At 48.4% G+C, this 26,044-nt stretch overlaps 2 protein-coding genes across 7 annotated transcripts in view; one reads left to right on the top strand and one right to left on the bottom strand.

Annotated features, from left to right (window-relative positions):
• ZDHHC3 (zDHHC palmitoyltransferase 3) overlaps positions 1–8,813 on the bottom strand; it is a 55,813-nt gene extending 47,000 nt beyond the window's left edge. For 2 of the 3 annotated variants that reach the window (XM_028126870.1, XM_028086961.1), the window contains exon 1: positions 8,583–8,813. The gene's annotated coding sequence lies outside the window, so the exon portion shown is untranslated. Of the gene's footprint in view, positions 1–4,540; positions 4,705–8,582 lie in introns of all 3 variants that reach the window. The other variant, XM_028126871.1, reaches the window with a different exon arrangement.
• A 76-nt stretch (positions 8,814–8,889) lies between these two features.
• Positions 8,890–26,044, top strand: part of EXOSC7 (exosome component 7) — a 35,257-nt gene continuing 18,102 nt past the window's right edge. For 2 of the 4 annotated variants that reach the window (XM_088028781.1, XM_028126867.2), the window contains exons 1-4: positions 8,890–8,971; positions 19,667–19,768; positions 20,072–20,166; positions 20,822–20,977. In XM_088028781.1, coding sequence (XP_087884907.1) covers positions 8,915–8,971; positions 19,667–19,768; positions 20,072–20,166; positions 20,822–20,977 — 410 coding nt within the window. In that variant the 5' untranslated portion in view covers positions 8,890–8,914. The remainder of the gene's footprint in view (positions 8,972–19,666; positions 19,769–20,071; positions 20,167–20,821; positions 20,978–26,044) is intronic. The other 2 variants (XM_088028784.1, XM_088028783.1) reach the window with 1 other exon arrangement.

The raw sequence follows: 26,044 nt of genomic DNA, 5'->3' as shown, positions 1-26,044 counted from the left end.
GTGCCTTATCATCTGCATCACAACCCACCAGCCAAGGAAAGGCGTCCAGCCAGGCAGAACGCCCTGGCCTGTTCTAGAAGATCTTTACCGACAAGTCTACACGATTCTTCCCTCTGCAGGAGGGTCTGTCCTGCTCTGCCTGTCTCTTGTCTTCTGATATACTCAACCTTAAACAAAACATTTGAAAAAAAAAAAGAAGTAAAAAAGTAAAACATCATACCCTCAAACCAAACCCTACAGACACTAAGGTTCACTGAGAAAATCAGATAGGGGTCGGTAAGTGAAATCTGCCTTCTGGCCACCTTCTTATAAAACAGACTCATGTGCACACTCAGACTTCTAACAGTAGGCCTTCATTTCAGAACAAAGTCTGGGATTTGGACAGGTCATGGACGCTAACAGTTCTCTCACTTACCACAACGGACTATTGTACCACAACTGGCCACTTCACCACCTCCTGACTTTCTAAATCTCCTAAAAAAATACACACCTGATGTGGGAAACAAAGGCAGAAGAAAACTTATTAAATTTCCTTACTACCTACAGCCCACTGACAAGTCCTTGAAACAGGGAGAGTGACCTTCCTCTAGGGACTCAACTGCCTCAATGTTGATACTAAGGGCAAAAGGAAATCTTAGCCCAATCCCCAGCATCCTGTAAGTTTACTTTAACGTAAAAATTCCTTTGGAAACTTCCTTTATCTCTACCCCCCAAGATACATGTTGACAATCATCCCAAGCATATGACCCACTGATATACATCTGAAGGGTCTCATGACTGAGTTTCTACTAAACAGTAATAAATGACCTTTCCTAACAATAGCTAGCCCCCTCAGGATCCTGGAAACCTTGTTTCCAAAATACCTGGGAGGTTTACACTATGCCTAACCCCCTCCCAACTTGAAAGTATAGAATGGGCCACTCCTCATGACCCCAGTGCAGCCTTCTGCCCACGGGTCCCACCCCAGGGTTTAAAAAAACCACCTTTTTGCACCAAAGACGTCTCAAGAATTCTCTCGGCCATCGGCTTCGAACCCTCATGTCTTTCCTACATCACATCCACAGAGAGGATGCCACAATATAGGTCACAAACATTGGGAATCAGTAGAAACTGCACTTGTTTGGGTAACACATTCTACTTTCCCCTTTTATAGGTGTACTTTATGATACGTTATAATAATGAAGAAAATTAATGAGACTTTAAAACAAGACCATGGGGTGCCTGGGTGGCTCAGATGGTTAAGCATCTGTCTTCGGCTCAGGTCACGATCCCAGGGTCCTGGGATCGAGTCCTGCATCGGGCTCCCTGCTAGGCGGCGAGCCTGCTTCTCCCTCTGCCTCTGCCTCTCTCTCTCTCTCTCTGACTCTCATGAATAAATAAATAAAACATTAAAAAAAATAAAATAAAACAAGACCATGCATAAGATGAACTGGTTAAAAATAAAATCACTATCTGGGTCAGAATTTTAGAGCTGCAAGAAACCTTAAAGACCCATCTATTAGATTTTAGCCAAACTCCTTCTGTTCCATAGATGAGGAAATCGAAGTCCATTTGAGACTTTGTCTAAAAGTTTTAGACAAAACAGGCAGTGCTGTCTCCAGGAAGGGAGATGGGCACCAACATGAACCAAATGCCTATGATGATTGAGGACTTAGATAAAGCAGCTCATTGTAATTCTTACAACAACCCAGCACCTCGACCTTCTTACACTTCAACCCAGTGAGGTGCAGAAGTCTTGGGTAATATTCCCAAGGTCATACACAGCAAGGGAGTGGTAAGGCCAGGACTCAAAACCAGCTCTGCTTGCCACGACAGACCACAGTCTGAGCACAGCACATGGCTTTTTCTCTTTTTTTCCCAAAAGGGGAGGGGAGGAATAACCAAGCAAGAAACACGAGTTCTGCTTCCTACTCCCTCACACAGTTGATGGACCTGAGGAAAAGTCACTTCAACTTCGCTTTGATGGCTTCATCTCTAAAGTGACTGGGAAGGACTAGATCTCTAAGATTTGTGACTTCTTTTGAAAAACCCAAGAAATGGACTCAAAACACATTCCTTCCACTAGCTCCTGGAAGCCTAATTTTTTTTTCTTTCTTCTCTGAGCCATTTGACTGACTTCTGGCAGCTGTCTCTTCAACGGATCACGACACCCCCCCAGACTACCTTACACACGCTGGCCCTCAAACGCTCGGTCTTTCAGAAAGAGACTGCAAGGACTACCTGACCTCTTCCAAACTCTGGTCCAGCCTGTTCTCTAGATGAGTAAAGAAATGAAGCTCAAGGAGTGAGCTCAAGTTCCATAGAATGGTTAGAGAGGTGACTAACTTCCCCCCTCAGTTTAGTGGACAGTATTTACCCCTGGCTTGTGCAGCTATGTCCCTGCATGAACTCCTCTCCTTCCAGAAGTCTGCAACCCAGCAACAAAATCTTCCCAAGGGCAACAATGTATCACCAGCCCAGCTAATTTCAACACTGCTTGTCAATGAATGTGTTACTCTCACAGTGAACCTTCCTAATCAGGTGCACTGGCCTCTGGCAGAGTAGCTTCTCAGCTGGGCGTTCTGCCTGGTTCCTGCTACAGCGGGAGGCATGCTGAATGTAAGAGTGGGGCCCTGATTCTTCCTATGTGTCTATTACCTGCCACCTGTGCGCCCATGTCTCCTCCTCTTTGATCTTCACATCTGCTCTATCTTGTAGATACAGACCCTGGCTTTCCCATCCCCTTTTTGAGAGGAAGAAACTGAGGCATGGAGAGATTTGCCTAAGTTCATACTTCAAAGAAGCAGTGGAGATAGGGTATGCTCCCCAGCCTGCTCTCATTCCAGAGCCTGCTTTTTACTCCCCACTGCCACCATTAATTTTGCCCCATAACCAGAAAACAAAAGGGAAAGGTGGGCCAGTGCCTCCACCATGACCTTGGGTTACTTACTGTTTGGCTCTCTTGCCCACACATGGTTATGCGGAGATGGAGCTAGTGGACGGGCCACGCGTGGCAGCGTTCACAGGCCACAGGCCTGAACTTAAGCATTCTGTCCTCTAAGGTGGGGCCCTGGTTGAACACTAGCCAACATTTGGAAGGACTGATCCTGCCTTAACCCAGGAAGCAGCAAGGATGTGAAGCTTCAGCCGGCACAGTCACCCTAGGACTGAATCCCTAAAATCTGCTTCTGTTGGAGAATGCTTCCTGGGGGGCCAAGTTCCGGCACGCTGTATTTTCGGAGAGAGAGACCGCCCATGCTAGGCAGAGACCAACCAGCAGGGTCCCACCTGAGGGTGCTGAAAATGGCACGTGCCCCCACATTGTGCCATGGGCAGACATGCAGCCACTGTGACATCACCCAGGTAAGCGCCTGGTTTTTTAGGGACGAAAAGCAGAAGGCCCTTGGAGGGATCTGAGAGAAGAGAGAGGGGAAAGCAAGAGAACCAGTTACTGCAATGGCACCGGGAGGCAAGAAGGGAAGCCATTTAGCTTTAGATCCCTGCTGATGCCACTCATCCCAGGCACCCGTAAGTGCCATGCCAGAGCGGAGCCTTGGGAAGAGCTTGGGACCAAGGAATTGGGCTGTCCACGTCCACAGCCCCTGCCTCCTTACTTGAGGGCTTCGGAGACAGAAGGGAGGCTAGTGCTAAGTGAATACAGACTGGGCTTGGAGTCAGGAGGCCACAGTTCCACTCCCACTCCTGCGGTTCACTACCTCCAATTTCTGGCCAGACAGTTGCCCTCTCTGGGCCTCAGTGGCCTCATCTATAAAATGAGGGAAGACTGAGCTGCGTGCTAAGATCCCTTGCGGGGTTAAGATTCTGACTCCTCTGTTCTCATGAACAAATTTTCTTTGTTAATTTCTTGGATTTTATGTTTACCAAAAGCATCCCTTAACTTCCGGTCCCCGTTCTTTGTTCCTATACAGAAAGAAATCCACCAATAACTGTTGGCCATTTTCCTGAGCATGCTCAGTTTTTCAACCAATTACCATTCCCTTTTGTTAATTCACTTAATTTTTTTTTTCAGAGTGGAAAAAGCACTACCAAAATGCACCAAATATTACAAAGTGCTGACAGAGAAATCTTTAAAGTGAAGTAGGACCATTTTACATCGTTTAAATATATGTATATCCATGATCAGTTCTGAGCTTTACCATCTTGGTAAGATACACATTTTAGGGTAAAATGAGGTTTAGAACGGTTAACAGACCTGCTCAAAATCACAAAAAAATTATCTCCGGCAAAGCCCAGATCACCAGAATAGACAACCAGTAGTCTTTGCACCGGTAGATCATTTTCTTCCTAATCATCTTGGCTTTCTAGATTTTTCTGCTGGTATTTCTCGGTTTAGAAGCATATGCTCTGTCCATAGCCAAGTCAAAAGTTACGGCAACCAAACGGTGGCCAGAACTGCATCTGTCCCACTAGGCTTGTTTTTCTAAGGTGAGATACCTATCCCACCCAAAGGGATTCCGGCCCCACAGACCCTGACCAGGAGAAATTCATGTCTCAGGTAGCCCAGAAAAATCCAGAGTTCAATTGCCAAGTTTCTACATACCAGAAAGGTTTATGGTTTGGAGGAGACTATGAAAAGATGGCGTTTTCCTGGTATTTCCTGGCATTTCTTGGATGGATAACTGAATTAGGTGGGACAGGGAACTGGAGCCTTCTTAACTTCACAGTTGAGAGCCAGGAATAACCTGGCCATTTGTCTCTGGAAATCTGCTTCCAAAGAGGAAAGTAAGTGATTAAAAACATGCAAAAACAGGAAGAAACTAGAGGCAGCATGGCATTTGCTTCCCTCCCCCGCCCAGCAGGTCAATATCCAGACCTCACTGCTCCACTTCTATTCGGATTCCGGGGCTATTAGCATGTGTGTGTGTGTTTAAGTATTTCCAGATTTGCTAATCAGAATATGTGACCCCCCCCCCCGTTTGTTCACACATGCCCTAAAGACCTAAGAAGCACCCTGCTACCCTCTCAAAATGAACACACATGAAGTCCGTTCCTCTAAATGAGAATAAGCTTTACCCGACGTAGTCCTATCAATTTTTCTACCACTGTAATTACGAGTTGTAATTTCTGGAAAAGCAAGACAGCCACAGACCTGTCGGCCTGACTGACAGGTTATTTATATCGAGTGTTTCTTCAGACAAGGCACAGTCAGGGCAAATCAAAGTGTTTAAAGGAAACAGATCTATAGGGAAAATAGTCACTCGATTTTGCTTTTCTGCAGTGCTGGGCTAACTGTGAAAATGCAGAGGTAAAGGCCTCGTACTTGACTACCTCTCTTTGAGGCTGGGAAGATGTTCCCCTGCTGGGCTTTTAAGAGCTCTCTGCAACTTCAGCACCATGGATTCAGCATTGCCCCAAGCTCTTCTGTAACTGGCTTTTATTGCTTTAATTAACCAAGGTTAGGTGGGACAGATTTACTTCACCTCTGTAATGTCACTGTTGCCTGCTAGTGGCTAGCAGCAGCTCTTTACCTCTCGCCCTTGATACCTGGCCTGCACAATTAGCACCTTATTATAGGTTGGCCTCACGTCTAATTACCACACTGGCTCAATTGGGCACTTTATTTCATTGTCTTGTTTATGCGCTAGTTGAGTGCCTGGGCTCTCTAGCTAGAGTAAATCCTCAACTCCTTTTAGGCAGGTATGTTTTCAGTTTCCCATCTCTTTGAGTCTACAAGAACATGACACTCACAGGCATGCAAACAAATACTTCCTGTTTGAAGAGCTTCTAGATGTCTATTCTGGGAGCAAGGCACATGGTTGGCATCTGGGTCTCCATGCCTTGCCCCATCATCAGTCCCAAATCCATCAGCCTTCTCTGTTGTTGAGGGCTCTTCTCAGCTCCTCTGAGTTAAGCTCCACTTGGCCTGTATGTAACCTTTCCCCTTATCTAACCAGGGTTGGCTGAAAGAGACATAGGAGCATCCCTTCAGCACCACGTTCAACGTTCCTTTAGAATAAGGATTCAAGGGATGTGAATTTATGCTTGAATAGACTCCCTGCTTTTGGAATAAAAACTAACTACAGCCTACAGGGCAGTTAACAATTCCATAACAAACATAGGCCTCCTTCACCAAATACTTTGGCAAATGAAGTATAGTCTGGTGGGGAGACTGCATAAAGGATGGTTAGGAGGGCAAGTATGGGGGTTGGATTGCTTGGTCTCAAATCCCAGCTCTGGCACTTTCTAGTCATGTGACCTGTGACCTTGATCAAGATAATCAACCTCTCTGCACCTCAGTTTCCCAGTCTGTAAAATAGGGACAATAGTACTTGCCTCATAGGGCTCTCGTGAGGACCAAATCAGTTAATCATTGTAAAGTGCTTTAGAACAGTGCTTGGCACCTAATGAGCACTATGTTATGTTAATGTTAATGTAAGTTAATGTTAAATAAAATTAACAGAGTACAGAGATTCAGAATGGACAGACCTACAAAACAATATGCCCTGCCCCCCTCCCCCCCCGCCCCGGCCAAGAATCTGACAATGATGGAAAAACATGCTGGTTTTATAGACTAAGGTGTTATTCTTGGCTTCTTGATTTTTCTGGCTAACATGCATTCTTTGTCTTGCTTTAATAACCAAAAAAGAACTCTGAATTTTTGAGTTTTAAAAATTATCACAACAAACATGGTAAAAAATGTTCTGGCAGCACTGAAATATAACGGTTAGTGAAGGTGTCATTGTTTCAGTAGAGAATTTAAAATAAACATTTCACTGTTTACACCTCTCAGACCTACTTAGCCTAACATGTGAGACATCATTCATAATATTATTTAGCAAATACTGCCAACTCTTCTCCAGCAAGCAACCTTTAGTCAATTGCCAGGGCAATGGTTCAAATAGATGTTCTATATTTTCGAAGACATATTGAAAGATCTTTATATAAAGATGACTCCATGGTATCCAACCCAGATTCTTCTGTCTTTTCTGATCTGTCCATTTGCTGCCACTTTTTAAATCCTCAATCCTCTTAGATATCCTAGCTACTAAAATTCCATGTTCATGGTCTCTACTTTCTGAGTAATCTCTAGAACAAAATATCATTTCTAACATCAGCAGTCCCTTGTTATCTCATCACAAAGCTCCTCACATAGAAACCAGGTGTCCAACCACACAAAGATTCCTACGTACCATGACGGGTGGGGCACCTGTGCTTTCATTCGTAAGAAAAACCTTCCAGCTTCCTCTCCCAATTTCCCTAGAGGGCAAAGTCCAACCCTGTACGCACACCCATAAGAGAACCATGGAGACAAGAAACAACTGATGTCCAGTCTACTAGGAAGTGATCATTTATTTTGGGCTTAAGAATATGGGCAGGTACTTCTTCCCTGTACCCTCCTCTGGCCCACCTCCCTAATCCCACTATGCTCATGGTGCCATCATCGTAGTTCTTAACCATGTTCTGTGGTTATGTTGACCCTAGAGCCTTTCCCTCTGCCTGTGAAGCTTCTCTGGGCAGAAGTTGTGTTTTATTTGTTTTAGTGTTCCAAAGTTGGCACAAAGCCCATCCATGGTAAGCTCTCAATAGTTACCTATGAGACAGTATGGAAGCTACTAGCTGAGAAATACATTTGTTAGATGATCAAGCTGTCAAGGGTTACTGTATTTTCACTTTTTGAGAACAGGAAGGCTCCTTAAAAGAGGGACATTTGGAAAAGTCATCAGATCCTTGCTTCAATCACTTTGGGTTAACTTTCCCCCATTTATCCACATGACCTCTTTAAAATCTGTACCATACCCTATCTTGCCTCACCTTAATGGGCTCCTTCAGTGACCCTATATTCACCTTGCAGGTATCCATTCTGGATATCCAAGGCCCTACTCCCACTTGGCCACCGCCAGGGCTGGCTCCCCTCGCCCCCCCCACCCCACAGCTGTCTATAGCTCCCAGCGACCACACCATCAAGCCCAGGCTTCCTGCCATTGCTGGGAAGGGCTGGGGACCCTGGGCACTGTGGCCCTCGCCAGCGCCAGTTACCAAGACTCTGCCCCCTCCTCTCTTTGGGACAATGCTCCAGCGACCACTTCGGGCAAGGGGGATCCTGCAAGGTTCTGGGTCAGCGTCTGGTCAGCCCCAGAGAGAGGGGGCACGGGTGGGATCCTTGGGGTGGAGTAAGGACGCCTCGGGATTAGTGGGCACTCACTCCCGGCCCGGACCTTTCCCACCGAGAACGAAGTAAAGAGGGCTTCACCGCCTCTTCTTTTCAACCACCCTAAGGGACTAGGGAAATGCGGGACGGAGGGCGGGGGGTGGGGGGAAGAGGGGAGGAGAGCAAGGAGACAGCCCCTCAGCCCAACCCTGACGTCCGCCTCTCCTCGCTCGGGGTCAGTCTCTTTCAGGTCTCTCTCTCTTTCTCTCTCTTACACACACACACACACACACACACACACACACACACACACTCTCTCTCTCTCTCTCTCTCTCTCTCTCTCTCTCTCTCTCTCTCTGCTACTTCAACTCCAGCTCTGAGCAAACTGCGACGCGCGCCTCTGCCACTGCGAGTCCTAAGCTCCGGCCCCGGCCCGCGCCTCTGGCCTCACCCCAGCCTCTTCACTCAACCCCAGTTCCCCCTCCCAACTGACCGTGAAGCCGGAGGCAGTTCCCCAGCGCCAGGCCCCCGGTGGGGCTCCCTTCGCCGCCGCCGTCGCCTCCCCCTGCAGCCCCCGACCCGGGACCCGACCTCGGGCTGCAGCGATGGCTCCCCGGCACGAGGCGCCGCGGCTTCCCGGACTCGTCCAGACACCGGGCGGCGCACAGGAGAAGCCCATCGAGCTGCCGGCGGTGGCGGCAGCAGCGGTGGCTGCAGGAGCGGCCGCCGCGCAGGCTGATGACGCACGGGCGCGTGGGAGGGGGGCGCGGCCGGCGCGGGGGCGACGCGCGCAGATGACGTCGACGAGCGGGGCGGCTCGGCAGCATGGCGTCCGTGGCGCTGAGTGAGGCGGAGAAGGTGTATATCGTGCACGGCGTTCAGGTAGCTACGCCGCGGCGTCAGCCACCGGGTTCCCCTGGCGCTGCGGGTGGCGGCGCGCCCTCGGTTCGCTCGGGAGGAGGCGGCCAGGCGGCGTGCTGGGTTTACCTGGTGATTAGACAGCCCTGCGGCCGGCGTTTGCAGTACGAAGCCGGCAAAGCGTGTGTATTTAGGACCCCACGGCGAGGGTCCACTTAGGACTGTGTGTGTACTTGAAGCCTTCCGCGTCTACAAGGTTCCAAACCTGGGTGGAAAGGCAGTCCCTGAGGCCGCTTCTTAGCGAGGGAGCACCGCCCTCAGGGCCTTCGGGAGTCGCATCACTGGGCTGAGCCTCGCTTTTCTCTGCTACGAAACGGGGGTTGGCGGTAGGCTTCTGGCCCGCTCTTCCTTACCTCGTGGTTGGGAAGCACAGGGAGAGAAGGGAATGAGGTGAAAGCGCTTTGAAAAATATAAATTTCCTTACAAATAAAGGGGGAAGAATGTTTAAAAAGCGGCTCTACAGCCAGTGGCATTTAGTTCTAAGATCCTTAGAGGCAGCTGTAACTGTATTTAGATCTTCTGTGGTCAGTTTTAAGTTCCTGGAGTCAAGACCACTTCAGAGCGAGAGTTGGGAGAATGTTGGGTGTAATGAGCTACCAAGGAAAGCCAAGTGTGTCCTTTCCAGGTTAGAGATTTGTAACCTGCCCAGGTTAGAGACATCCCCAGACGTCTCGGTAAAGCCTAATGAGAATCCTGAACTTGGCTGTAGAGACCTAATCATTTTGCATTTTACTTTTCACATTCAGTCCAGTATGGTCAAATTCAGCTTCTGGCGTCCCCTTTCCGTCAGCCATTGATTCCTTTATTATTTCAAAGATGAATAAAGTAAAGGCAACGGAATATAACATATATGCTAAGGGAGTGGCATAGTTAGTGGAGGTCAAAGGAGCTATACAATTTTGGGGGCTGTGATGCTCTGAAGGCTTCCCTAAGGAGGCGGAATTGCTCCCTTAAATCCATGTCGTGTCCTTCCTGTGTATATTTTCAGGACTCCGTATTCATTCATTCAACCTAGAACTAAGCTAGACTCAAGGGATGGGAAGGAGGCTGCCCTTATATAGCTCCCATGCTAGAAGGAAGAGACAGAAATTACAGATATATTTTTGTGTTTGTATGTAAAATTGTACTAGTAGCTGTGAAGGAAAAAAAATCAGGGACCTGGTCTAGTCCAGGAAGTCAGAGTAGGCTTCCCTAAGGAAATAGTATTTGAAATGAGCTCTCAGCATACTTAAGAATTAAGTAGGCTTGAGCCTTCCAGGAGGAAGAGATGCCGAATCCAAAGGCTCTTGGAGGAAGTGTGGAGCCACAAGGATGGGCTGGGGGTAGTGGTGGGAGATCAGGTTGTGGAGGTGGCTAGATGCCTGATCTTAGGGGGTTTAGAGGTGCAGTCACTTCTTCCTCATGGATCTTGGTAGGTAATAATCTGTTATTTGGTACCTTTAAAACCTAGCCAGTGGGGTGCCTGGGTGGCTCAGTCGTTAAGCGTCTGCCTTCGGCTCAGGTCATGATCTCAGGGTCCTGAGATCGAGCCCCACATCGGGCTCCCTGCTCCGCGGGAAGCCTGCTTCTCCCTCTCCTTCTCCCGCTGCTTCTGTTCCCTCTCTCTCTGTGTCTCTCTCTGTCCAATAAATAAATAAAATCTTTAAAAAAAATAAAAAAAATAAAACCTAGCCAGTGTCCAGTGCTTAGTAGGTACTCAGTGACATTGATTGAGTAAGGTGGGTCTTAAAAGGGAGGTCAGTTGGACACTCTTCATTTTTAAAGTTAAACCTCTGTCTTACCAGTACCATGAACCTAATATTAGGGCCACACAAATGCTTTGCTCTGTGTGTCATGGAGCCACGCAGAGTAACTGACTTTAAATAAATCTCTTCCTAAGGACTATTAGTGTTGGCTACAAATTTGCTATATTTATGGAGGAGGGAAACAGAATCGACACCATCTGAATAAAGGTCAGAAGGCAAGTGATTAAGCTTCCCATGGGATCTCCACTGACTCAGTTCTAAAATCACCTCAACTTTTGTTTTGTTGGTCTTTGAGTGCAGGCAGTGCATCTTATACATACCTAACCAGAATCCTGTTCTTGCCTGTTATCTGTAGACCTACTTGTGTTTTTTTGTTTGTTTGTTTTACTTTTCACCTTTGGTCCAGTACGGTCAGTTTTAGCTTCTGTCATCCCTTTCCTTTCAGCCTTTGATTCCTTAACTATTTCAGGGATATTTCATCTTGGTTTGGTAGTAGTTAGAAACAGTTGAAATTATTATTTTTTAAAGATTTAATTTATTTGTCAGAGGGAGAGAGCAACAGAGAGAGGGAGTGCACACACAAGCGGGGAGCGCGGCAGGCAGAGGGAGAAGCAGACTCCCCAGTGAGCAGGGAGCCTGATGTGGGGCTCGATCCCAGGACCCTGGGATCATGACCTGAGCCGAAGGCAGACACTTAACCAACTGAACCACCGAGGCATCCCAGAAGCAGTTGAAATTAACCTCACAGTGTATGTTGAGGACTCAGTTGCTAGGAAAGGTAACCAACAAACTCGCTCAAGCGAAAAAAGTATACTTTAGAGGGTTACAAGTGTTATTCCAGGAATTCAGGGTCCTCTTCAGGCTCTCCCTTGCTCATCTCTGCCGCTTTTTACGCCTCGTTTTATTCTTACCTCTCTTCAGACTGGTCTTCTGTTTCTCAGGCCATGTAGTAGGAAGAATGTGGCTACCTCTCAGCTCCTGGGATTACAGTTCCTCTGTATATAAGAAGCGATCCCTTCTAGTTCAGTTCCATCGTCATGTTTCCAGGGAGAAAAATCTCTTTGCTTCGGCTTGGGTCAGGTGAAAGGATGGACAGAATCATTAGGCTTAAAAATGGCCACTGGGAGGATGGGGTACACTTGAGAGAAAGCAGTTTGTGAGCAAGGAGGATGAATCCTATCAGGTCCTGGGAGAGTATGGAATCCCATTCAGGTAATTCAGGGGGCTTATGTGATGTGACTCTTCATAGTGGTGTGGGTGGCTTTCAGGGAACCGACAAGAGAGACTGAGGGGCCAAAGACTAGCAACCACAGGGAGTGGCTGTTACCCTTAGGCTGAAGGGGCCAAGGGAGGCAGTTGTGTTACCAGGTGCCAACGATAGCTAGAACTGTAGAGGAAGAGCTGTTCAACAGAAATTGTAGGCTTGGCCAGATGAAAGCACGCCCAGAAATGTGGCCCCAGTTAGGGGGAATAGGGATAGGGGCGCGGGGAGCAAGTCCCGTGGCGGCTCCTGGCGTCTCCTTTTGGACCTTCCCTTGGCCAAACCCAAACACAAGCCAGTAAAGGGAGTCCAGGTGATGCAGTTTGGAAGGAGTTAACCTGGTGCATTGAGGGTGAGTATTAATTATCCCTATATTAACAGGTGAAGAACTGAGCTCAGACAGGGTCTAAGGTCACACAGAAAGCACGTGATGGAGTGGGGACAGAAATCCAGATCTGTGTGATTGCAGAGCCCATGCTTGACTTTCCTGCAGTTCTCCTACTGCAGTGAAAGCCATTGTCTTCCCGTCCTCAAATCGGGTTCCCAAAGCAAAGGCCAGAGAGAATCCCCATTTCTACTTCTCTTTCTTTCTCTTTCCATCTGGTAGCATGTGAGCAAACAGGAAGGAAGAGGGGACGTCCTAGAAGTTCTGGACACTGCTCCACCCCACACCATTTTTCTAGACTTTAAATAGTGCATGATATATACTGTATTGTTATCTTTTCAAGCAGTATTTTTCCCACTTTCTTTTTCTAAGATTTTATTTGTGAGAGAGAGAATGAGAGACAGAGACCCTGAGAGGGAGGAGGGTCAGAGCGAGAAGCAGACTCCCCGCCGAGCAGGGAGCCCGATGTGGGACTCGATCCCGGGACTCCCGGATCATGACCCGAGCCGAAGGCAGTCGCCCAACCACCTGAGCCACCCAGGCGCCCTTTTCCCCACTTTTGTTATAAGTTCCTTTAGAGCCCTATTTGCCTTTCTTTGTACAGCTTTTGTTTTACCAACTTGTATACCAACTCGTATCTCAAACTGTTTTTCTCTCTATTTGCAACATTCAGGAATTGTGGGGGGCAGATTTTAGAGTTGGGTGCAGAATCTAAGATTTACCCGCTTTCGAGTTTGAGTAACTGGCTAGATGTGTGTTTTCTTCAGGAGGAGACACAGCTAACCTCCATCTCAGCCCAGTGATTTCTGAAGTCTTGAAGTACCTTTTATTCACCCGCAAAGTGCAGATTCCCAGGCTTTACCCGGACCTTCTGACTCTGTACCTTTGGGGCTGGAGCCTGGAAGTTGGATATTTTCATAAAGTGTTGGGAGACTTTGATGCCGGCAGCAGACATCTACGGGCAGACCACCGGCCTGGTCCAGCTGAGTCTGCTGTGGAGTCTCTGCTCCTGCCTGCCTGAGGTCACGTGGTCTCCTGCTGTGTTTGTTCGCAGGAGGACCTGGGAGCCCGAATGGGCAGGGCTTCTCTCCCAGCTGCGCCCTTTACAGTGAGAGCAATTTTACCTGAGTTTCAGAGCTAGCTCCCTCTGATAAAATGAGACTGTATCCATCTGGAGGGCAGAATGGGGTTGTGAGGAATAATGAGATGGGGAAATATAGAGTACCTGGCATGTGGTCAACCCTGAAGAGATGTTGGCTCCTTTTCAACCTTGTTTTTTCTTTTTTTTTTTAATCTGATATATTTTTTTAAATTTTTAAAAAAGATTTTATTTATTTATTTGGCAGAGAGATACAGAGAGAGAACAAGTAGGCAGAGAGGCAGGCAGAGGGAGAGGGAGAAGCAGGCTCCCCGTCGAGCAGGGAGCCCGATGCGGGGCTCGATCCCAGGACCCTGGAATTATGACCTGAGCTGAGGGCAGCTGCTTAACCGACGGAGCCACCCAGGCGCCCCCAACCTTGTTTTTTCCATCAGACTTATGGCTTTGTGCTGAACCATGCACACTGTATTCCCAACCTTCACAGTGACCGCACCAGGGGTTCAGCCTGGGGCTGTTGAGGGCTAGAGATTATTAAATTATCTTGAGAAAAAGCCGATTTGTGGCAAGGGCTAGAAAGTCTTGAGGCAGCTCCAGGGCATTGCATCTCATGGGCTCCACCGTGGATCCTGTGGTCCCTGTGACAGTCTGCTTGTCTTTATGTCTGTGGTGACACCTCCACTTCTCTCTCCTGAAGTATATCTCTTCTCTGCAGCACTTGCTGTCCAGCTTCCCTTCATCATGGTAAAATCTGTCACCGCCCGACCCCCCCAGCCCCGGCCTTTCTTCTGGGTGGCCTCTTCAGCCTCCCTCTGTACCTGACCTGTCAGTTCCTCTTTAGCTCCCTTCTTCTCAAGTATTTCTCAGGTCAGAGATCAGATTCTAAGGAGAGAGTCAGTTTCGTGCCAGGGGAGCTGGTTACTCTCTGGATTGTATGCTTGGGGTCAAGCCCCTACCACTGGCTCCGGCTCTTGGGGGCGGACAGTGACTCTGTCCTGTGGTCTCCGTGGAGTGGGAGGCATGGTAGGCTTCTCAGAGGTCTGCTTACTGGTGCCGTGGCCATGACCCGGACATTAGACTGGCCTTCATAGGTTCAGACCAGGCCCTAGCGATGGATTAGCCCCTCCAAGAGGCATTCCTCTTAGGGCCTTGTCAAAGCCATCTTACAGAATTTTTCCTGGCAGTTGAAGGGAGGTGTAGCTCAGCCGATGGTTTTAGTTTCTTTTCTGTGGCTCTAGCTTTCATTGTAGGCATCGTTGGCGGAACAGTGCAAAAGAGGGGGAACAAGGCTGAGACTGGGGTCTTTAGCTGTAAAACTGAGCAGTCAGTATTCAGCTGCTCAACCCGGCCATGCAGAGCTAGAGCCAGCCCCCAGGACTCTTGGTTTTGAGCCCTGTGCCCCCATTTACGGGCCCTGGGCACAAAAAGCCTGCACCCAGGCACTTTGTGAAGCGAACGGAATCACATCCTTGAAAGGAACTGCGGACTACTCAGTGCGCTTGGAAGGTGAACGAGGATCGACATCTGGTTTTGCCTGCTGTGCCTTGGGCCACTGCCTGCAGAGCTGGATCTGATGTGGTCCTTCTCCTAAGTGGGGTTGCATTCTAGTGGGAGAAGCATTCTAGTCTCCATTCTGTAGCAGGTCCAAGGTGCTGGACAGGTCAGAGCAAGGTAATGGGGGGTTAACCTCACTGCCAAGGCCACAGTCTAAATTCTTCCAAGCGTGTTAGGTTAGTAGAGCTGACCTGTCAGCTTCCTTTAGTGAGTGATAGGACTGGGTTACTTGAGTCTGAGGAAAGTGGCTCTGGGTGGAGTCCCTTGTCCTTCCACTCTGCCACAGGCAGTGAAACGGGTGCCTCAGTGACCTACCTCATCCATAAGCTCCCTGCAGGGCTGTTGTCGAGGATTTGGTGAGCTACTACCCGCCCCAGAAGCAGGAGAAGGGAACTGTGCAGGGGGCACTTCAGTGTGCTACACTGTGCTGAGGGTCCCCTAAATGATTCCTGGCTTTTGGGTTCTACAATTCTGTGAGGTTGGGGTGATTCCTGCTTTCCAGACAAAGAGACGGACTCCAAGCTGTTGAGGAGCTAACTTGCGCAAGGTCACAAAGCTGGTATGTGACAGGAGAGATTTAAAATATAGCCTGGGTGACCATTGGTTGAGCGTCCAACTCTTGGTTTTGGCTCAAGTCGTGATCTCGGGGTTGTGGGATGGAGCCTAACATCAGGCTCCGTGCTCAGTGGGGAATCTGCTTGGGATTCTCTCTCCCACTTCCTCTGCCCCTCTCCCGAGCATGCTCTTTTTCTCTCTCTTGCTCTCAAGTAAATAAATCTTTAAGAAAAAAAAAAAAAAATATATATATATATATATATGGGTTGGAGGTGACTCTACCACACCACACCCAACTAGCAGGGGTGTTGTGATTGGGTGAGAAACAACTGGAAAGTCACTGGGCGCTGTCCCAGCCCCCTCTATCAAGAAGGACAACCCTGTCCTCCACTCCATGGTGGTGCCCAGCACTTGTTGACATCTGTGTTGGGTTTTTGGATGGAGCTTTCACTGCAGGGCAGCCCCTGTTTAAATGGTCACACATGAATTAATTCCTTTCTTCTGAGTACTACTGGTGAATAAACATTTTGGTAGGGTGTCTGGCTCTGAGCCAGACCAAGCAGGTTTGGGTAATTTTTAAGCCTTTTATGAGGAAAGCTGGATTAAAAAAGAAAAAAGTCCTGAGTGCAGTGATTCGTGGACTAATTTGTTTTTTTGGTTTTTCTCCTATTCTCTTGGATGCTTTTTTTTTCTATGAAAAAAATATATATACTCTGTGCATCCTTGGAAAGGAAAATGTGTAGCTTTTTGTTTGTTTCTTACTTGTCACCTGAGCCTTTCCCAGTGATCCTTCCCCAGGGAGCAGAGTAGTTTAAAGGCTAGAAAGACAGTACCTGGTAAGGCCTGGTTTTCTGACCCCCTCCCAGCCCCATCCTGGAACAAGGCGTTGTCGCTACAAAGGGTAGTGACTAGATCTTTCCAGAGAAGTGGTATTTTAAAGCCGCAGTTAGAAGCCCTGTCACCTTGTGGCCTCCCTGCGTTCAGAGTTGTTTTTTGCATCATTAGGACCAACTGGTAGAGCCAGCAGTTCACTCTTTGAGGGAGGCCTGTGCTGTCTCCTGTGGCCCAGGGAAGAGACCCTTTAGGATGCAGGGGACCATGTGGAATTGTGGGTTAAGAGCCCTGGCTTGGAGTTCAAGTGCTCCTTATTGGCCATGTGACCTGGGCCAGACATTTAGCATCTTTCAACCTCTTTCCTCATTTGTAAAATGGAATGAGAAAAAGCTATCTTACAGGGTTATTGTGAGAGTTAAATGTGTCAACTGTGTAGCGTTCCTAGCACGTTATCCCAAATATAGTAAATGCACATTAGAGAGTAGCTACTATTAGTTTTTGCAAATTATTGTGGCTGTTTTAATTTATAGATCTGTAGAATTAGAGAAGCACCATTGAGGCCTTCTAATTCAATGTCCATCTTTGTACAAAGGAGGAAACTAGTCTCGAGCATCCCGTCCTAGGTCAAGCAGCTAGTTATGGCAGAACCAGGCCAGGAGCCCCTGACTAATACTCCTAGTGATTGCTCACACTTGCACCCGCCCTGCAACTCAGGCAGGAGTCTTCTTAACTGATGCTTCTGGGCCCTGTTCTCACTTTCCTCACAGGGCACACCTGGGGGATGGGGCATCAGAGATCGACCTAGGAAGCCTTTCCTGTTCTGTGGGTGGGGTTGTCAAGAGACAGTTACCTTGTTTTGGGATCCTCCAGTGAAGAGGGATCACTTTATGGAGTTCCTCCCTGGAGGTTCATTGCCTAGACTTGAAATTCTTTTGCTTTTTAAGTACAGGTCTCCCCAGACTCAAGATGGGGACTACCTCCAGGGAGGGGATGGCCTGGGGAGTGGACGAGCTGCAAAGGGACTTCAAACGGACTTGTGATGTTTATTTTCTCTGCATTAACAGGAGTGGGATACAGAAAGAGTAGAAACAGGGTAGAAGGTCAGAGCTGGGTGAATGCAGTGCTTTACTGGATTTCAGTGTCTCCAAATAAAAATGTCAGTCATATATGGAGTTAGGCGAGGCAGTTTAAAGGTAAATTTGTGACATTTACGTATTTTAGGACAGTGTTTTTAAGTATTTTGAGGAGCATTAACCCTTTTGAGAATCTGATGAAGCTAATGAGTCTTTTTTTGAAAGAAGAGTGCTTTCAAAAAAAAAAAAAGATGTTTACAAAGAATGAGGAAGATTTCCATGAGCTGATGTGTAGTGATTGCCTGCATATGTATTAGTAAGTGTTTACAAAAAAAAGAGAGAAGCAAAGTATAAAACAGTATCTATAGTGTGTTACTCTTCATATACGAAAGAAAGGATTATAAAAAATATTCATGTATTTGCTCATTTGTGCAAAGGAAATACAGGGACGATGAACCAGCAATTAAACAGACTGCCTGGGGTGGATGGGAAAGAGCTAGAAAGTAGGGCTGAGGGGAGAGTGGCCTTTCCCTGAGCACAGCTTTTCTGAAAACTTTGACTCCTAGAGTCATGGTGATAGTCCACATACCCCAAAAATTAATGAGTAATTTTAAAGTAGCCAGGATGTGAGGGACCCACGTTGGAGCACAGACAGTTACAGATGAACCTCACAGGTGCAGGGGAATAGCAGAGCCACACTGAAGGGTGAGGAAGACAACTGGAAAACAGGATTCTGGGTGGGCAGTGTAAGGCTAAAGAGGAAAAGAACTCTACACAAATACTATTCTCCATTAGTAAATTTGTTTCTCAAGATTTAACAAATACATAAATATATTGTGGATAATGGGAGCCAGGTTTCTCACTTTCTGAGAAAGAATTTACAAATAAGACAAGCGGGAAGGTTAGAACCAACTATCACTGTGAACACGTGGCCTTTTAATAGTTATGTAGATAGACTCAGAAATAAATACAGCTGTGTGGGTTAGCGAACATATATGTTATCTAGCTCTGTCTGCGAAGAAGTTCTGGAAGCAATGATACCCCAGTAGCAATGAACTTACTTAGCAACCAGATCCTGGTTTTTAAAGCACCGTTCTTCAGTGAAAGGAACCAGGACACCTCGGAGAAAGGACGGATCCCATGGCTGGGGCAGGGAGAAATACTAGAGGCTGGAACATCTTGTCTTGTCAGAAGTAAAGATGTGCTCAAAAAAGATCATGGGCATGTTGAAAGAATGCAGGAACCAACCCAGAGGAACCCCCAGTGGCCAAATCTGGAACACTTTGAGCAACAGCATAAGTGATGACAGTATTGGATTACAGCCGCAGCATAAAACAGATATCCATGAATTATATTGATAGAAGTAAATAACAGAAGAAGTAAATACACGGGGATAAGGGGTAGCAGTACGTAGACCATTCTGAAATCCATCTTCTGCAGCAAGGGTCGGCAAACTTTTCCTGTAAAGGGCTGGACAGTGAAGACTTGGGCCTCGTAGGTTAGAAGATCTCCATCACAACCACTCAACTCTGCCATTGTAGCTTGAAAGCCACAGACTGCCTCCAGGAGCAGGCGTGGCTGTGTTCCAGTAAAGTAAAACGTTTCACAGAGGCAGGTGGCCCTCGGGCTGAAGTGTGCTGTCCCTATTCTCGAGAATGCCTGGTTTAGAAGAGAAGAGCTGGGTATCTTTGGCTGTCCACAGAGTGGATTTTGTTGAGTTTAGGGGGGCAAGGGGGCCACAGCTGAGACAGTTGTAGCTCTGACAACACATACTTCCTGGCGCAATTTGGGAATTGCCGATTTGGGAAGAGGCAGCCTATTTTGTCTCTCGTTCAGATTTTGTCTGTTCGTGTGCCTGTTTGGGGTAGTGGGATGTAGTATGGACTTTGCTCTTCGTCAGGCCTGGGTGGAAACCCAGCTTCGCTCTCACCAGCCGTGGGACCTGGGATACATCGCTTTACTTCTCTGAGCCTTCATTCCCTCACACGTAAAATAGTAATATCGTTCCTCGCTACGAGGACAGAATTCTGGGTGATTCGCTAAGAGAGCAGGGACGCTGTACTGCCTAGTTCCTTGGGGGAAATGGCGTGAACGAGTTTAGAAGTCTGTTGGTGGTTTGGTGGTGGTTGTATTAGAGTTGTGGTTGTTGCCCTTAGGAAGACCTCCGTGTGGATGGCCGTGGCTGTGAGGACTACCGATATGTCGAAGTGGAAACCGATGTGGTGTCTAACACCAGTGGGTCTGCCAGGGTCAAGCTGGTGAGTACTGTGACCACAGTCTGTGCCCAGAGGGAGGATGGGCAGGCCCTAGGGAGCCAGCCACAGGCCCCTCTGGGCTTTGGGAGTGCATATCTTTCCAGGGAATCCAAGACCCAAGGCAGACTCTGGGAGAGCATCTGTCTAGATCTGAAGGACCCCTTACTTTTTCAAAGGGCCACTTCCCAAGTTCCTTTGCAGGGCTCCTAAAAGAGTCCCCTGGGGTCCTAGTTTGGGAGAGGAGGTTGGTGGTTGGGTATCTGGCTACCTGCCCTGAGTGAGGACCCTTCTTGCATATGTCCTCAGGGTCACACAGACATCTTGGTGGGAGTGAAAGCAGAAATGGGGACACCGAAGCTGGAGAAACCAAATGAAGGTTACTTGGAGTTCTTCGTTGACTGGTCAGTACTATGCATTTTTTGGTAAGATTTTATTTATTTGTTAGAGAGAGAGAGAGCACAAGCAGAGGGAGCTGGAGGCAGAGGGAGAAGCAGGCTCCCTACTGAGCAAGGAGCCCAATGAGGGACTCGATCCCAGGACCCTGGGATCATGACCTGAGCCAAAGGCAGACGCTCAACTGACCAAGCCACCCAGGTGTACCACCGTCTTTTTTTTTTAAGTAGGCTCCGTGCTGGGTGTGGTGCTCAATGCGGTGCTGGAACTCATGACCCTGAGATCAAGACCTGAGCTGAGACCAAGAGTCGGATGCCTACGCCACCCAGGCATCCCTATGCATATGTTTTTAAAGACAAATGATTTATATTTTTTAAAAGATATATTTATTTATTTGAGAGAGAGAGCACGTGTTTGTGCGAGCTGGGCAGGAGGGGCAAAGGGAGAGGGAGAGAGAGAGAATCTTCAAGCAGCTCCCCCCTGAGTGTGGCCTGAGCTGAAATCAACAGATACTTAGCCAACTGAGCCACCCAGGCGCCCTAAAGAAAAACGATTTAAAAGAAGATTCAGAGACTAGACCTCTGGTTTCCTGTTGAGCCCACTTTTATTTTGTATTCAGTCATCATTCCTGCAGGCAGCAGGTATTTCCTGTGTTCCTCCTAGGTGCCTGGCACTGGGATATGTGGAAGAAGGCCTTGGCTTGAGTCCTGCCCTTGTCCTAGTCACGCGGTCAGTGCTGGGCCTCACTGTCCCTGTTGGAGAGAGGAGGGCATCGCCAGGCAGCCCGGCACATGATGGTTCTAAGAGTCAAATGAAATGGTGGGTTTTGCGATGCTTTGAAAAATATCAAACGTAGATAATAAGGGTCATTTGGTCTAAAATGCCCTGTTTCTCTTCCTGCTCTAGTTTTTTTTTTTTTTTTAAAGATTTTATTTATTTATTTGACAGAGAGAGACACAGCGAGAGAGGGAACACAAGCAGGGGGAGTGGGAGAGGGAGAAGCAGGCTTCTCGCGGAGCAGGGAGCCTGATACGGGGCTCGATCCCAGGACCCCGGGATCACGACCTGAGCCAAAGACGCTTAACGACTGAGCCACCCAGGCGCCCCTTTCCTGCTCTAGTTTTGCAGAAAACTTCTCATGACTTGCTTGGCAGAGAAAGGACAAGGGCCAGCCAAACAGCCTGATGGAGGGAGTGGCAGCAAGGCAGGCATCATGGGTGCTGGGAAGAGCCGGGACTCGGCACTTTCTGCAGCCAGCTAGCCTTCTCTGGCCAGCTCTGTGACCTCAGGCTGGTTACTCAGTCTCTCTGTGCCTGAATTTCTCTATCTAAAAAATAGCGATAATGATACTGTTGCGATAATGAAGGAAGGAAATGAGGACGACAGAGTGAGCACCAGCACAGTGATTGGCTCCCAGCAGGCTTTCAGGAAGTGCCCCCCCCCACTGCCTCCCCTTCCTTGGGCTCTGGGCTCTTTACTCTGTTGCTCGCCCAGTCCCATCTTCTGTCTATAACTTCACTTCTAATTAGGTGGTGACAGCAGGCTTTCTTGAGGTGGTAAGGATCTCTATTAGCTCATGCTAGGTGCAGGTATATAATACCGATTCTGTATTAGAGTCCCCAAGACCACCCCCATATTTGGAGATTTTCTGGAAGGACCCACAGGACTCATATAGTTGTACTCTTGGCTGAGATTTGTTATAGCAATGGAAATGCAGCAACATGTGTGTGATGATTCTGCCCAAGAAAGCTCATTAAAGACTTGGCACCCAAGATTTTTATCGGGGCTGGTCCCATGGGCACCCTCTGCTTAACACGTACCAAAATTCCGGACTCCAAGAAGGAAAGCATATAGTCACCTTACCATATTATTTGCACAAATAGTCCAGGCACAGTGGACCATAGTTCACTGTTGACTGGGAACGCTCTTATTGTCACGTTCCCAGATGGCAAATGAGGGCCCACCTTGCAAGCAGTCCCTTCCAAAGATAGCAGCCTTGGGCCTGCTATGTGCACCTTTTCGGCATAGATGCTAACCCACAGTTTATATGGTGAGTTAGAGTCTTCTGGTCTTCTTTCAGACTCAAAGCTTGGTTCTTGGGGCGCCTGGGTGGCTCAGTTGGTTGAGCGTCTACGCTTGATTTCAGCTCAAGTCATGATCTCAGGGTCGTGGGATTGAGTGACGTGTTGGGCTCCACAGTGGGCGTGGAGCCAGCTTAAGATTCTCTCTACCTCTCCCCCCACAAATAAATAAATAAAATAAAATAAAAAGAAGCTGGTCCTCACAACATTGCTATGAGAGAGATGACCAGTGTTGAGAGAGGGTAAGTGAATTCTGCAGAAGTCGTGTCAGCTCAGACTTCCCCTGGTCTGGGTCTTTGCTTGTTCTACTCCATGCAGCCCGCAGAAGCCAGCTTTCCAGGGATATTGTGCTCAGAGTTCTGAGAACGTGTCTGCCTTCAGCTTTCTGGCCAGTTTTCCTTCCAGCCCATTCTTGCACCCTGCCCTGTGAGACCCCCCCCTACCCCCAGGCAGTCTCCTCTCCTGGTTGGACCTGGCTGCTCTCACCAGCCTGAGTTATCCAGTGGGACTGGCCCATCCTTTAAGGCTCGGTGACCTTGTTCAAGCCTCCAGCTTATCCCTTTGCTCTTGGTGGAAGAAAAATACCTCTCCCGGCCTTGATCTGCCTAATTCAATGCAATAAACAGGCACCATGTGTGAAGCACTGTAATTTGCTTTTCTTTTTCACCTCTCTGTCATCTTCTACCTCCTTCATCTGCGGCAGACCGCAGTCAACCCATCCACACCAAAGGGAAGGTGTTGCCCTCAGATGCTTGGCATAGGGGACACCCTTCATTGTGGCTCCGTGTCTGAACGTGACTCCAGGTTAGCCTGCTGCTCTTGTCCCTTTCTTGTCCCAGCTGTAAAGGGAGGGTGGCACCAGGGTGGGAGGACGCTCGGACCTTCCTCTTCCCAAGGTCCGGCTTCTAGGAGTAGCCTCTCCCCCCGACCATGCAGGGCTGCCTGCTCCTCTCCTTTCTCCCTTTGGAAGTCTCAGGAGACCCTCAACAGGCCCAGTAGCTCCAGTTCCCAGGGAGTTCTGATTCTCTTTCAAGATGGATAATCGCAGGGTGGCACACTTTAGTGTCTTCACGTGGCTCAGTTAATGTGATCAGTCTAGCAGGTAGAATCACCATGAGAGAGTCAGTCACAAAACCTTGTGTTCCTGCAAACAAGGGAGATGTTGATTTACCAGGCACCTGCAACTGCCACCTTTATCAGACCCTCATCTGGGTCTTCAGAGAGCAGCTCGTAATCACATAAACAAACCCCTTGTTCCCATCGTTCCCATCCAGCAAATAGGAACGGCTTCTGGACATCTGTGGCTGTGCCCAGCACAAAGGGTGCTCCCCACCGACCCCTCTGCTGGAGAGCATGAGACCCTCATCCATCCACAGGCTGAAGGAGAGGTGTTCTCCAGCTTGGGGTGGGGCGGGGCTGTCAGTCTGAGCCCAGCTTTACTTACCAGCAATTTGCAGGGTTTAATTATGTAAATTTCCAGTGATTGGAGAGGTCTCAGAAAACTGCTTTTCTGCTACCTCATTCTACTTGTTTTGTCTCTTTGGAATGATAGTGGCACCTGAGGTAGACATTGCCTCCCACCCCCATAATTTCCTCTGTGTCTTGGGAATGCTGCCCTTTGGGGCGGGTACCCAACTGCACTGACCCTGACCCCGACCCCATCTCCGTGGAGTAGTAAAGACTTGGGATTCCTGAGCACTGCCCCGGAGATGCCTGGCAGCACACTCACTAAAACTGGGAGCAGACTCGGACCTCTTGACTCCTGTCTCATGTCTTTGGTGTGTTAGTTGTAACTTGAGAACAGGCTGTTTTAAATCAGAACTTTGAAACTTTGGAAAAAGATGATTTCCATCTGAACCCGGAGGAGGGTAAGAATTTAGGGAGCTGGTATGTGACCCTGGGCTACCACTAGGTGGCGGTCCATCTAGTCTCTTCGTAGCTCTGACACCATGTTGATGGGGGTATCAGAAGCTTGGCTTAGCCTCTCTGAGAGGCTTCGGTTCTTCACTGGGGGAAGTTGAGGAGAACATTTTTCATTTATAGCCATTTCAGTGTGCCCAACACTTGCCACTTCCCTGTGGGATCCTAACTACTTTTCGTTGTGATCACTTATGTTTATCGCTAATGTTGAACCAGAAGCTTTAAGCCCTGAATTGGTGGATGGAGCCACTTGATCTCTGTTTCTCGCTGCTCAGTGCTGCTTGAAGGGGGTCACTGTGAGTGCCTGATGGGCTGGGGTGGCGGGGGACAGAGTGGAAAGGCAGCCTGCAGAAGTCAGTTGAAGCTATAGTTGGAAGTCTCCAGAGCTGGTAACTCTCCCAGAAACTTCAGTCAAGGACATACAATGAAAAGCTCAAAATGTGCTCCTGTCCTCCCCTTTCCCACTCATGGGGAAGCTTCTGCAGGTTCAGGAATGAGCACCTGTACACACAGGGGAATGGGAGGAATTGGGGCCTGCTGCAGGGCTGGACAACTGACCACTAGACAGGTAAGGCCCAGAGTTAGCCCTGCCCCACAGACCCTCTAAATCACTTTTGTCTGCCATGGTCCTGGCCTGACCTGGCTGTAAGACTCCATAGATTTGCAGGCTAGATTGATCCCAGGGGAAACAATGGGCCTAGTGTCTGAAGTCCTGTCCCAGGTAGACATGGCCTTGATCTCACCCTGCCCCAGTTAAACCAGAGATGGCCCAAGCAGGAGGAGCAGAGTAGAGGTGATGAGTCAGGAGGGGTGGAGAACTGGGAGGGGCAGCATTCCCAGGGTTTCTATTAGTTTATTGGCTTAGTAAGCAGTTTCCCCGCAGCCGGGGAAGAGGGGCTGGGTCATACTTTATGAAGGATCTGAATTGGTTTTGGCAATTATAGACACAGAAAGCACTTGGTTTTATGCCCCAAGCCCCAAGTGTGTACTCTGCTACTGAAAGAATGTGTTGTGATACCTCTGAGCAGGGGGCCAGGATTAACAGCCTATGCGCGCTCTCTCTCTTTTAAACTTTGCACTTAATAGAGAAACTTTTTATTTAGGACTCCTTTGGTCTGCATTCCTTGACTCCAGTATTTGTGGTCTAGTAATAAGTTCCAAGACCAGAACATCCATTCATTACTTTGACTCACATTAGGCTACAAGCCAGGCATGGCAAACTACACATTGAGCAGGAATCCAGTGCCGCCTAGCAGGTAAGGGCCAGGCTGCCTGGGTTGGAATCTAGCTCCCCAGTCACTAGTTGTGTGAGCTTGGACAAATTCTATAACCTTTCTGGGACTCAGCTCCGTATTCTCTAAAATGGGGTCGGAAATAGTGCCTAGCTCATAGAGTTGTTGTGAGAATCGAGTGAGCTGGTACATCTGAAGTGCTAAGAGTGGTTTCCAGTGGTTCCAAAAGAAATTCAAGTTTTCCTCCTTGTAAAATGAGAGGGTCAGACCATCTGAAGTCTCTCCGGGTTCTCCCTTAGGTCAGAGCTCACCTGTGAGATTTTTGTTTCACTAACAGTTTGTTTTCAAAGGTGAGTTAAATGCCTTTAGACAGGCTAGGGAGTCTGTCAGAGTCTCCATCACTGCCTGCGGATCACTGGTAGCTCTTTGTTCAGAGCACGGAGTTACCTGGCCAACCCCTGTGGGCATCCTTGTCCTCTGACATGGTCTCTGAGGTCCTTTTCTGGGTCTGCATCTCTGTCCCACCTCTACCAAGAAGAGTCCTTGTGCTAGGAGCACCCCTAGTGATAAGGGAACCCCCGTTCTCTACCCCAACCCTACTCTTCATCCTTTGTTAGAATAGGGGGTCTCTCGGGGCGCCTGGGTGGCTCAGT

This window comes from Eumetopias jubatus, unplaced genomic scaffold (assembly GCF_037043125.1).
Source record: "Eumetopias jubatus isolate StellerSeaLion01/CBP00866 unplaced genomic scaffold, mEumJub1_p1.0 scaffold_1, whole genome shotgun sequence".
Classification (NCBI taxonomy): domain Eukaryota; kingdom Metazoa; phylum Chordata; class Mammalia; order Carnivora; family Otariidae; genus Eumetopias; species Eumetopias jubatus.
Note: the sequence above shows the minus strand (reverse complement) of the source record. Positions and strands in the feature narration are given on the sequence as shown.